The sequence below is a fragment of the Phaethon lepturus genome, unplaced genomic scaffold (assembly GCF_000687285.1).
Source record: "Phaethon lepturus isolate BGI_N335 unplaced genomic scaffold, ASM68728v1 scaffold47441, whole genome shotgun sequence".
In the NCBI taxonomy this organism is placed as follows: Eukaryota; Metazoa; Chordata; class Aves; order Phaethontiformes; family Phaethontidae; genus Phaethon; species Phaethon lepturus.
Genome location: NW_010516454.1, coordinates 586 through 13,535, shown reverse-complemented (window position 1 = coordinate 13,535; position 12,950 = coordinate 586). Strand labels below are relative to the sequence as shown.

The window sequence follows — 12,950 nt, the reverse complement described above, 5'->3', positions numbered from 1 at the left end:
CTTTCCCTAAAATTATTGTAGCATTAGGAGAGATTATATTAAAAATATGAACATGAGAGACTTCCTTCCTGCACCATTGTGATTAAGGAACCCATAGATGTTCTCTTCTGAATTTACCCAAGTAAGTTTCATCAAAAGCAAAACCAAATGCACATACTAAGAGACTACAAATGCGTTGATATTAACAGCTTGCAGCTGAACTGCAGTAATACATGCCTAAGTAGTTCATCTTCAAGTGACACAAAAATAAAAAATTACATAAACTGAGATTCTGAGAATCCAAGACATGCCCCCCCAAACATACACGTCTGTTAAATACAGTATTTCTGTTCAGAGTGTGTTGATATACACTCTGCACTTTCAAAAACAAGAGAAGTGGGTCACTAACATAAATAGAGGTTAAAAGGTTTCTACAAATATGTCTCAATAAGTAGGTACCAAGGTGATTTTATTGCACTATGCATGAAAAAGTAGGAAGAATAATACACAAATACAGCAAACACATCACTAGGCAAGCAGATTTGCCACCGGTTATCTGATTTCAAGGTCAGAGTACAAAGATGCTTCATGCAAGAAGATTTTGCACTTTACTGTGGACCTAATTTCATCTCATGCTTTCATTTTTCCAAAGTCATCAGCAAATTGTTAGCATATCTGCTAATAACAAGTGACCTGTTTAATCTCAGTGCCATCAATAACTATAAATATAGCAAAGAAAACCTGTAAGATATCAAATGCTACTAAATTTGAATATCATTAGGTAAGAGGGGGATGAATTTAGATGCTGAGAAATACACTGATTTTTTTTTCAGGGGAATCTTGTTTTGGAAAAATCACTTTGAGGAACCAAAGAAAACAAAAACACAAGGATGTCATTTGGACATACGTGTCATCTTCATCAGATCTAGGCTCAAGTCTCTCAGAATCTATGACAACAGCTTCATGTTCACCATCTACTTCATCAGATGCTTCAGTTTGATCGGAAAGTGGGCCTTTAAATATATTTTCAGAAGCTTTGAGAGGAAAAAAATGAAAATGTCACCAAAATCCTTTATTTTTAAAAATAAAATTATTAAGAATATAAATACAATATAGTCCCTCTAATTTGTGCCCAGTTCTTAGCAGAACCCAGTACAAGCTGTAACCTATTTTAAGTGAGGAGATAAACTAACAATGCAACTGAAGTGCAGAACAAGTAGTTAGGACTGCAGCTGTGCCCATCTATAGACTACGGTTATCTATTGACATGCCATCTTACTATCCTGTCTTCAAAATACTGATTTAGTGAAGGTGGATTTACCTGATGGGGCTACAGCCTATTTATTGCACCTGCCTAACGCATACACCACACCACTTAGCGGGCTGGAAACCGTATGGCTCTGCCATCACTGCGTTCATGTCACAATCTCATTCAGCTATTGAGCTGCAAGTGAAAGTTCTTCATAAAGAGATGTAGTGGAGATGTACAGTCACTTATGAATTCTCAGCTTGGATTTTTCTAAGTCCACATTTCATTTGGTAAACTTAAAAAAAACAAAACAAAACAGCCTGTTGTGACGTGAACTCAAGTGCACAATCTCTAGACATAGGGGCTAAGTATGTAAAAAAAAGAAAGTCTTTATTAATAAACCTGTTTGCAAAAATGTTTGCCCACAAACTGAGGATTTACCTGGTTTATAAATTGTGTATGTTTTAAATGCTAAGCTGACATCTGCGTTACTGAGAATATTCATCAGGGTCTGAGGAGTTTCCTTGTTCCATTGTTTACATGGCTTATTTTCACCGTAGTTTATAACACAGCCACCTAGGTATAAAATCATTAATAAATACTGCTTAGATAAAATTGCATTAGCAGTGTGTATTACAAAGATCACATTCAAGAGAGAAATACAGGAAGAAAAAAGTCTAGGTGTTTTCAGCTGTAGCGCTGCTGACCTCTCCACATGCTGAGGTTGACACTATCAGCATTAAGGGGAAAGAAAATTACAGAAGGCCACAGTGGAGCCTTCCGCTGTTGGGGAGTCAGCAGAAACCGCCTGAGGGCTGTGAGGAGTCAGAATCTCTGCAAGCTTATTTAGTGGCTCTATAAATCTCACAAAATGAAGCCTGTGGCCATTTCTCTGCCTTTTAATAGCAGAACACCTAAATACATACATTCTTCTGTCCTCTTCCACTGCACTGCCTATAATTATCATGTAACTTTCCTACCACAGCTTGGGAATTTTCTCACTACTCCTATCTTGATTATTTATTTCAATAACATCTATTCACATTTACTTAGAATACATATCCATAATCACATGAAATAATTATAACAATCATGTACAGTGTGGGGCATTTTAAAATTGACACATTTTTCAGAAGAAACCCCACATTAAGTGTTCTAATTAAAAGCTGTTATGTGGAAGAAGGAAGAATCTCTGCCTCACATCTGAGGTACATCATTAATAGTTCTTGTCATTGGCATTACCTGTAAGTTAAATGACAACAGAAGTAGAGGTACAGATGTTGCATGCTTCCAATAGTATGCTGTATGTGAAAGACAAGCAGCTGCATTCTGCTTCAAATGAATTCCTCAGTGTTACCCCCACAAACAGCATAGTAAGAGAGGGTTGGTAGGCTAACTTCTTAGCAAAGATTGTAATTTTATAGTTGCTAGTGTTATCTGTGGCTTTCATCGCTCCTTGCAATCCTCCTGTCACACAAGACCACTAAGAAATTCTCTTCAGCACAGTGGACCTTTTGAGTGTTTCTTAATAAAATACTTTCAAATATGTTTACATAATTTTAAATATGCCATGTAAAGTTTTGGCTTTTAAAACCTGTAAACAACCACTGACATTACTTGAATTAAAACCACATTTAATTAAATCTTACTTTTAGCCTCTTCAGACGTAAAACTGGAAGAAAGCAAGGGTGCATTTTCCAGGACATCCACTACAGTATTGGATATCCTCTTTTCCCATTGCTTCCTATGGGGGTGTGACAAATCAGGAATTCCTGGGAGGATGTCAGAAGTTTCTGCTGTAATTGCAACAACAAAAAAAAGCATGATAACCAGCATCTAACTCAATTCTCTGTCCATGCAAACTAGTATTAAGCATACAGCACTTCACTAACAGCAATGTTTGATTCTGTGGGTACAAGTCTGCACTTGGTAGAAGAGTTCCCCATACATTTAGTCTCTACCAAATGTTTTTCAAACATAATATTTTGGCCAAGATTTTTATATATTTTTTTTAAATCTCGGATGAGTGGTAAGAATCAATGTAATTGCAGAAGTAACAGACAGTGGCATGGTTTTTGATCGGTGCAGACTTGTACGCTCTACCTATTTAAATGGCTGGATCATTGACATTTAGGTATCACTACATAGTATGAAATGCACAAGCCTTAAAACTGTAACGCTTACCCTCTTCATCAGATTTCCTTTGTTCCTTTGTGTTGTCACTCAAATCCTTATTAATATTTTTCCATTCTAAGGGGCTATGCTTGCTACCTTCATCTTTACTTTGCTTTAAAAGAATAAAGACTGTATTAACCATTATCCTTGTTGTCCAGAAAAACAAAGCAGTAATATTATCATGGTGCTAATTATTTTACTTTTGCTGCAAAATGGCTGGTCTAAAGATCTGAAAACTAAACCACTGACACCATGAAGGCAGCTGTAATTATACTGCATCTATTATTGCACTGCATTTCACACTGAGTGCCCTTTTTTAACAGACAATCTCAGTTTTTGAAGCTAAGCACATATGTAGTTACTTGACACAATTTGTGGTTTTATTTTTTTGCATTTAAGAACAGTAGCAATATAAGGAAAAATGAGCCATGTTCCCAGGGAAAACAAGATACACCCAAATATTAAGCTTCTCAGATTGACAGGTCTATTAAAAGAAAAAAAAACACTCTACTAGCAACATGTTTTGAAACACATACCCAATATGGCTGAGCCAGGCTATGCTATAATGTACCCACAGGTAACTTCTCAGGCACCTGTGGCTTAATTCTCCTCACCTGAAATCTCACATGGGCCCTAAAACCTAGTGAGAATTATGTACAGACTAGACTGTTTTCATGGCAGCCTGTTCAAAATATTTCCCTAAAGCAAAGAAAATGCATCAATTTTTGCAGTATCCCAAAACTTAGAAAAACAGGAGAGGGGTTTTTGGTTTGTTTTTTTTTTGACAGAGCTATAAGGAAATCCATTTTGGAACTAAACTAAATGTGAGAAGCACCAAAATGTTAGAGTGGTGGGAAATGCACAGGAAAACTGCAATTTGAGTACAAATGATAGCTGACCTAGTAGGCTGATCTATGGTTTAGCATACTAATAATATTCCATATGAACTTTTCTAGAATACAGAACATTCTAAATTACTAAAATACAAATATTATATTTATATTTGAATACTTACCCTATTTTCTTTCTTATTATTTGAGCTTCCACCAGCCATGACATTACCTGATACATTAAGGAACAGGTTCAAGAGTTAATATCTTTGGCAAACATTTGTGGTAAAGTGGTATTCCAGAGGTATGACAGCAATACCACTGAACCAAGCAATGAAAATTGTGTGAAAGTTTCTTCACAGTCCTGTCAACATAGCTTATTCTAAACAGGGAGTCCCTCTACTACTGAGTTCCAAATGTGTACGAATTTTGGTGTAGCTAAATTTATGCAGAAGAAAAAAATCCAACATTCTCTCAAAAAATTAAATAATGAAAATAACTTGTTTCACCACAGTATGTGAAAGAAAGCACTGTCATATGTAAAATATATGCAACAGCTAAAAGTTTTGCTTATTTTAAAATTGAAAAGTTTAATTCTAGCACAAGTCTTAAGACTGACAGTGTATATATTGCAGCTCTGCACTGTAGTTCTCATGTTGGAAAATAATTTATGCCCTTCAAACATTTTTCCATACAAGTTCAATAATACTAGATTTTGAAATAATTAAAAGTAGATTTGAACATATAATACTAAAGTTTTATAGCTGTATTTAAGTTCTTACAACTCCTAGTCATTTTGTCATTCCTTAAATCAAGAAAAATGTTGCTCACTTACCCTTTGGTCTTGCTGCATTGCTTTCATGTTTCTTGGTTTTCTTTAATACCTGTGCAAACTCAGTTGTCATCTGGAATGTATATGAAGAGATGCAACTACAGTACCATATTAATCTTCCTCAAATTACTGTATATGCTATTGGTTAAAAATAACTTACTATACAAAAGCACTGTTACAGCTAACAATATCTAATTTTAGCAGCATCATGTCAATATTCAACTTTTATTTTCAAAACAAACGCTTCTAAAAACTCAGTTGTCTGAGAAGTCTACAACTGTATTTGTGGCTTTTAGAGTACGACCCACACAACACTACATTTCATACTGTTATACACTAACAAACTACAATAGAAACTGATTTAGCATCTAAAATGTACATACTATTGTTTAGATCTAGAGACAACGAATATACCATACCTCAGAAGGCAAACAATTTTTTATAGGTTTGGTTAAGCAACCTCTTGCAAGAATAGTACTGGCTGATGGACGATTCTGGGGATTTCTCTTAAACATCTGTTTTATTAAGTAATGAAGTTCATAGGAATAGTGAGATGGTAGTGGCTTGTAGGACCCTTTGCATATCTTAAGAATGAGATGTTTCCAGCTGTTGGCTTGAAACTGCATTAAAAATAAATTCGCATCAGAGCACCGAGTTTAAGCATAAGGTAAAAAGAAGCTGACATAATTTAAGAGCAATTTTAACATTTATTATATAAAAATGCATGGCATTGTATCTGTGTAGGGTCCCTATTACCGTGCTGATTTGGCTCCCAGTTTGACAGTTTCAGGGCTGTAATTCAGAGGTGTGGAATAATGACCCTGAGTGAACACATCGGTAATTTTCCTGTACATTTTTTAGGACTATTATGTTTATTTATGTTAACAATGACAGAAATATAATTCACTGAGAATGAAAACATCACAGTTTGCAAACAAAGTTTGACTAAAACCAGATCATAATGGACATTGCAAACAATAACCTGTACAACTGGAAACCAGGTGGGAGTTACCCCTATAAATTTAGGATTGTTCAGATTTTATTTTTGTAGGAATATAGCACTGAGAAAATTTGGATCTTTATAGCGTCCTTTACTTCATATACTTGAGATCAGAATTAAACTGCAGGATTGAAACTGTAAGCCAGGAAAGATGCAGACTTTGATTTTTAAAAAAGAATAATCATCAAGGGTAGCCTATCAAGGCACAAGTATCCTCTTGAAAATCTACATGAAATGGCTTCAGTTGTTGTTTTTCTCAGCTAACTTAACCAATCTTCAGTCAGGAATTACAGCTTCCAAGTACAAGTCGTCGGAGACTGCAATGTCAGCGGGGACAGCTATAATCATGGATGGCAACAGCCTCAGCAAAAATGGCTGAGAACTACTATCACCATGCAGAATGTTTTCTTACGGTACAGCCAGCTGGCTTGGCTGCAGAGTGCCAAGCATCCGCGGCATGCGGCATCCTTTTATATCACCTGATAGATTATGCAAGAGCGTATGTGACCATCACATAAAAGCAGATACATAGCTTTTCACTGCTGCTAAAAAGAGGACAGTCCATTCCTTGGTATCCCAGCTCTGAGCGCTGCCTGAATAGCTGTGACACTGCTGAAGCCTTGCCACAGATCTACTTAGGCTAACACAGGCCTATGCACAGACTTTATCACTCAGTCACGTACAGTATAAACTTCTAAATTCTTGTACTGCTAGCAGTTGCAGCTGTAGAGAATCTTTTGCTGATACATAGGATTTCAAGGTATAGTATTAGATCAATGAAAGGAAACTGCTGCTTATAAAAAACTAAGACAAAACGACCTTAAATTACGGTGATCTCATTTTCTTCCAAAACAAACATATCCTGATAAGGGCTCTCATGTTAGCCATGAGTCTATATGTAGAAGCCAGACGATGGTAACACATAGGAAGCATAGAATCAACACTGTAAAAGGCAGTGTCCCAGAAGTAACAGAGAGACAGAACCTTCCATCAAGGTTCCCAATAGGACACTGCTTGGACTTGTTTAATTTGGAGAATAAGCAAACAAGTATATCACTGATGCAAGGTACAACATCATTTATTGTTTACTATATTTTGTTATATGTGCATACAATATATGCTTATTAGCAAAGATTTTGAGTGTCCTTGTCTCCATCTTTAGTGATCATCTTGATCGTGTAAAACACAATGCTCATTGCAACATCCCTACAGATATCTGGAACCAGTCTGGCACCTGCTGGACTCCTTAATAAGGCCCAGATCACCTCACTGATATTGAGGAAAATGAATCAAGAAAATAAAAAAAAAATAATTGCTTTCTAACAGTTTAGAAAGTTGAGTGTTTCAGAGAAGGGTCCAACAGGTCCAAAAACTGCTGAAAAACAGAAGGCGTATAATGAAGGAGGGGTGGGAAGGGTGGAGAAGTACTTCACTCTTTCAGAAGCAGCAGCAAACACATCAGTCAAATATATAATTGACCATGAACCCATCAAACTATAGTTAACTGCTAATTATATTTTAAGGAATTCCAAAACTTTTCTGATAACAATAAAGCTATACTTACTGGATGTCTAAGAGTGCACAGCTCATACAGAATACATCCCAGAGACCATATATCACTGTAGGTATAGAGAAAGATGAGAAATTTTGAGCCAAAAATTGCCATTTGATATCCTGCCTAGAAAAAGTGAAATTATTTATGTGTACATAAATGAATTGATAAGCTAAAAATAAAGGTAACCATAAAAGACAATAAAATTATGTGTTTAACGTCTCCAGTGGAAATGGTTATTTTATCCCACCCTAACATAAAAAAGGATGACTGTCATATATTTTTTATTCCCAGAATGTCTCCTGAGCAATTTGCTGCAACAATATTTATCCTTCCACACTTCAAAGCCTTTGTATTCGATGGCCCTTAGCATCAGAAGGCAGACAGATGATCCTAATTCTGAGAGTTGGAATTCTGTCCTTGCCAATGAGAATTCTACTGAGAAAGAAAAAATCATCTTCCACCTGAAGTGAGTTCTACCATCTACACAAGAAGCAACTGATGCCTTTCTTGCAAAAACTTAACCACTAGAAGGTTTCTTCTCTCCTGTGGAAAATGAGTCACTTGGTTCAGGTACAACTAGGGTCACAGAACAGATCTAGGGGAGGGGATATAAAAAGACTTAGTATTTTGGAGTGGGAGGAAGCTATAAACATCATACTATCAAGATACTTTCAGAAGTCCTTGCATAAGGATTAGAATAACTGGGCTCTATAAATTTAAGTCATCAGTTCAGTAGCCATCATCCCTACATTATTGTGACTGGCAAGAAGAGCTTAAAAAATAAGACCAGCCAAAAGACACAAACACATATGTACATACATACATATGTGTGTATGTATATATTTACTCTCCCAAATGCACAGAGGTCTGCACACTAGTTTTCAGTCTTTTAAGACTAAAGATATTGTACACTCAATTACCTAAGTAGACAGGAATTTAGGCCTTTTCATCTTAAAAACCTGTAATTACCTTTTTCTAAATATTCCTTAGCTCAATATCTTCTCCAAGCCACAAAGCCAGATTGAGACAACAATAAAAAGATGCACATCAGTCAGGCATTATTTGTGACCACTGAAAACACAAATACCTTTTGTTGTTGTATGGCATGCTTTCCCATATTTCTGGAGGTACGTAATAAGGAGTTCCCACATATGTGCAAGCATATGACACTGGACTATTGAAAAGACAAAGAAGAAATGCCAGATAAAAAGTAATTATTTAAGACATCTGTACTATTTATCAATGGCAAAATAAAACTTTACACCTGCTGAGATCAGTGGGGATATCCACATACTGTGCAAGAAGGCGTGCAGATCCAAAATCTCCCAGTTTGACCTTTCCATTTTGAGTGAGGAAGACATTCTGCATTTCAAGGGAAGGACAGATTTACATACTTAAATATCCATCTAGGAAACATTTCTGTGGTTTGTATATACAGAAAACACAGTGACAACCACTTCTGATATTTTATCTTTGTATTTCCTTGTACTTGCTTCTCCTAATACTTCTACCAAAAAAAAGTTAAGAACTATGTTGAGTTTACAGGGAAATAGAGAGATTATATGGGCCGAAAGCCCTAGCATCAGTAGCAGAAGAAGACTCAGAGCTTAGCAATGCCTTAATCTCTATGTTGTACTCAAACTACTAAGGTCACACTTTCTTCTGAATTTCTTTCTGCTAGGAAAGAGACAAAAAGAAAAAATGAGAGGCAAGACATTTACAAACTGTATACTCCATACACTTATTATACTTCTCTTATCGTTTTAAATTATATGCTGTCACAAGCAATTGGTGCTATCAGCAGTGAGGATATGAAGGGTGTAGCTATACTTAGATGATGTTTACTCCCATAATATTACATCATCCCATTCACTCAACAATTTCATTTACCTAAGCCTAAATGAAGAACACAGCATGCAGCAGTAACAGGAAATCATGAAAAAGGGAGTTGAACTTTTGCATGCAGAAGAGAGTTTATTAACGGCAACAAGCTTGCTCTGTTCACCTTAGATTTGATATCCCTGTGCAACACACGTTTATCATGAATGTGCTTCACACCCAGGCACATCTGCACAAACCAGTGAAGGATCTGAAAAGATTAACTAAGAGTTACAACAGCTCAATGCTGTATATAATGAGTACTTTACTAATAGATAAAAAACACATTAAGAAAGGAAAAAAAAACCAAAAAGCCCCCATGTTCAGAATATCTGAGAGTTAAACTCTAGTATAATGGCCTCCAGTCAGCGTGAAAGACAGAATTCTTTAAGACAAAGTCTATTTTAACATAGCAGAAGGAATGTTTGCTACCTGTGTCTAGAAAACCCTAATAATACATAACAACAATGAAGCTAGGAATGCTTGCCAATTACATAAGCATGCCAATTACAATTTCATAGTAAATTAGCAAATTAAAAAGAAAAAAGATATGAAAAACCACACTGAGACAACATACTATTTCTAAGGAAATATATTCTTTTAAAAAGTACAAAACAAAGTTCTTAGAGGTGCTTGGCCAATCTAACTATTAGATTAGGTGAGGATTCTGGTCATTTCATTTTAACTAAGATGATGCTTCTAACTGTGGCAAGGAGTAATTTTCAATCACTACAATGTCACTTTGGACCTTCTGCTAAGTAATTTTATAGCCTCTGTGATAAAAGGAGTTAATGCATGCTGTATGGTTTAAACATTTAATTGCTGCATAAAATGCAAGCATTTAGTCTCCTGACTAGTTTAATTTATCTTACCAGAGTGCTTTATTTACTTTTCATTTGAAGAACCTCTTACTGTGCTTTAAATTCTGTCTGAAGTTTGTGTTAAATTCTTAGCTAATTGCAGAAATTTATGCATGCAAACCTGACTCTTTTTCACATTGCCTGCACATTTCTCAGATACAGACAACAATTTTTTTATTCCTTTCAGTCCAATTCTCATCCTGTTCTGATGGAAATTATCACAGAAATAATGCTCCTATTCCATCTATAAGTGTCTTTGTTTCATTTAAGGTACTTCAAGGTGTTTGTATATCCGTAACTTGTTTTATGTGATGCAGGGTGCTTCAGTTCACATGAAGAAGGATTCCTAGGTCCTTGGTTCCAAATGCTGTCTTTTCTTACCGTATCTTCAGGGAACAACTTCCCTCTTTGGTGTTTAATCTTTTGCATTAGATCTCCATCATCACAATATTCCATCACTATATACAGATGTCCATCAGCTAAATTTTAGGTAATTTAAGAATAATTAGTATTTTCATTAGCAGGATAAGTATATTATTTTTACTATAAAGCTCTGACTACATGCTATGTATTATATATTAAAATAACCATGTATTTTTTGTAACATGTATTATAAACAACAAAAAAAGTAATTGTGATCCCTCAAGAGTATGCAACTTTAAACAAATAAAGGTATTTTAAGTTTTTTATATTCACCTTCAAATGATTCTTTATAGGCAACGATATTTGGATGTTTCATTTTAGCCAGAAGAACTGCTTCCTTCCTTGAGTTCTCTACATCAGATGAAGACTGAAAATGTAAGTATTCATATAAATTTTGCACTAACAGATTTTCAAATATACATGATGCACCTCACTTTCCAAATGGAAAATATTTTAAAGAACTATTCTTCAGTTATTTTAAGAAGTCATTTAGAAACTTGAAAACCCCATCATTTTTTAATCTATGTCTTATTACGAGCTGAAGACTTCTTTAGTTTTTTGGGGGGGGGTTGGGTTCTTTTTTTAATTTGAGAGGATATTTTCCTACTTCAGCTGATGACTTTTTCTATTTTAAAAATGCAGAGTGATGTAACACAGCAGCACACACTGACTTTGGAAAAGCTGACAATCTACACTGCATGAACTTGGTATTAAGCCAACTGCCCAGGTATTAACTGAGCTTCAGCCTCGATAAAGCCAGTGCCTCCCGTTTTGTGATTTTTTGCTTAGCTAAGTGCAGAGAAGGTAACCTGAATTACTGATTACCACCAATAATATGAGGCTAGTTTCCTCATTAGGTGTTGCAGATGAAATCTGCGTTCTAGTGAAATCAACGGGAATCCAGACAAGGGCACCAGGGGAACAGAGGTTTCATTCTAAGTGTCTTCCTGTGTGCTACACTTCCCAAAATGTAACCACACACTTCCTGAAACAGATCAGATTTAGCTACTTTACTTATTATCAACAACATAGATCAGACATAGTTATATAGTAGGCATACCATGCAACTCTCTAATACACAAAACTCTCAGCAAAAGTGTTCATCATTTCAAAAAATATATCCAGAATTACGATTTTTTTTTTTTTTAAGTGGTGGGTGAGGTGATATACATGTCACACTTACCATGGGAAGTCTTATTTCCTTCATTGCATACTTCTGGTCACTCATTCTATGGTGAACTAGGAGAGCTCTGCCAAAGGATCCCTCTCCTAGTACTTTCAACACTTTGTATTCATCCATTCTTTATAAGCCTAGGCCCCACACTCTCTTCAAACACTCTCACAGGATGATTTTCTAAGCTTTGTCATGACCTCGATTCATTTTTTGAAATTTGTTGTTAACATAATCTGCATGAGAAAAAAACCCGCAAAATAATGAGAATGGCTGAGAAATGTGGGTACCTGCAACTGTTCAGCATTACCATAAATACAATTCCAACCACTGTTATAGTGATTTTGCTGAAAATAAGGCATTCAGAAAATTCAATTCAAAGTACTGTGCAGTGTATCTCTGCATTTTTTTATTTTAAATGCTGAAGCTCTTTGAAAATGTAAATTATAAACCTACAACTTAGCATCTTCTCTTTGTTACCTGCACTTTTGCAGGTGGTTTCATAGCACTAAACAAAACTCACAGGCAAAATAATATAAACAATAAGCTTCACGCTTCCGGTGACAATTCTAACCTAAAACACCATAAGCAGGATGAAAATGGAAAAAGTTACCAATATTCATGTGCAACGGCCTCAATGACTGGCAGATTTAGAATAGAATAGAATAGTTCAGTTGGAAGGGATCTACAATGATTATCTAGTCCAACTGCCTGACTATTTCAGGGCTGACCAAAAGTTAAAGCATATTTTTAAGGGCACTGCCCAAATGCCACTTAAACACTGACAGGCTTAGGGCATCAACCACCTCTCTCTAGGAAGCCTCTTCCAGTGTTTGACTGCCCTCTTGGTAAAGAAATGCTTCCTAATTATGTCCAGTCTAAACATCCCCTTGGCACAGCTTTGAACCGTTCCCATACACTTGCTGGATTTACAGACTATATGCTTTCTTCAAAACAACGGTACTTTTAAGTTAGTTATCCACGAGTCAAACATCACG

At 35.7% G+C, this 12,950-nt stretch overlaps 1 protein-coding gene across 1 annotated transcript; it reads right to left on the bottom strand.

Moving 5' to 3' along the window:
- Window positions 1-691: 691 nt before the first annotated feature.
- NEK3 (NIMA-related kinase 3) lies at window positions 692-12,101 on the bottom strand. The gene is given in 15 exon segments (XM_010296061.1): window positions 692-808; window positions 811-1,013; window positions 1,670-1,804; window positions 2,878-3,024; window positions 3,413-3,515; window positions 4,419-4,465; window positions 5,069-5,138; window positions 5,485-5,685; window positions 7,630-7,684; window positions 8,708-8,794; window positions 8,915-8,982; window positions 9,626-9,709; window positions 10,740-10,837; window positions 11,055-11,148; window positions 11,965-12,101. Coding segments are annotated over 15 exon segments (1,626 nt in total). The 5' UTR covers window positions 12,082-12,101.
- Between the last annotated feature and the right edge of the window lie 849 nt (window positions 12,102-12,950).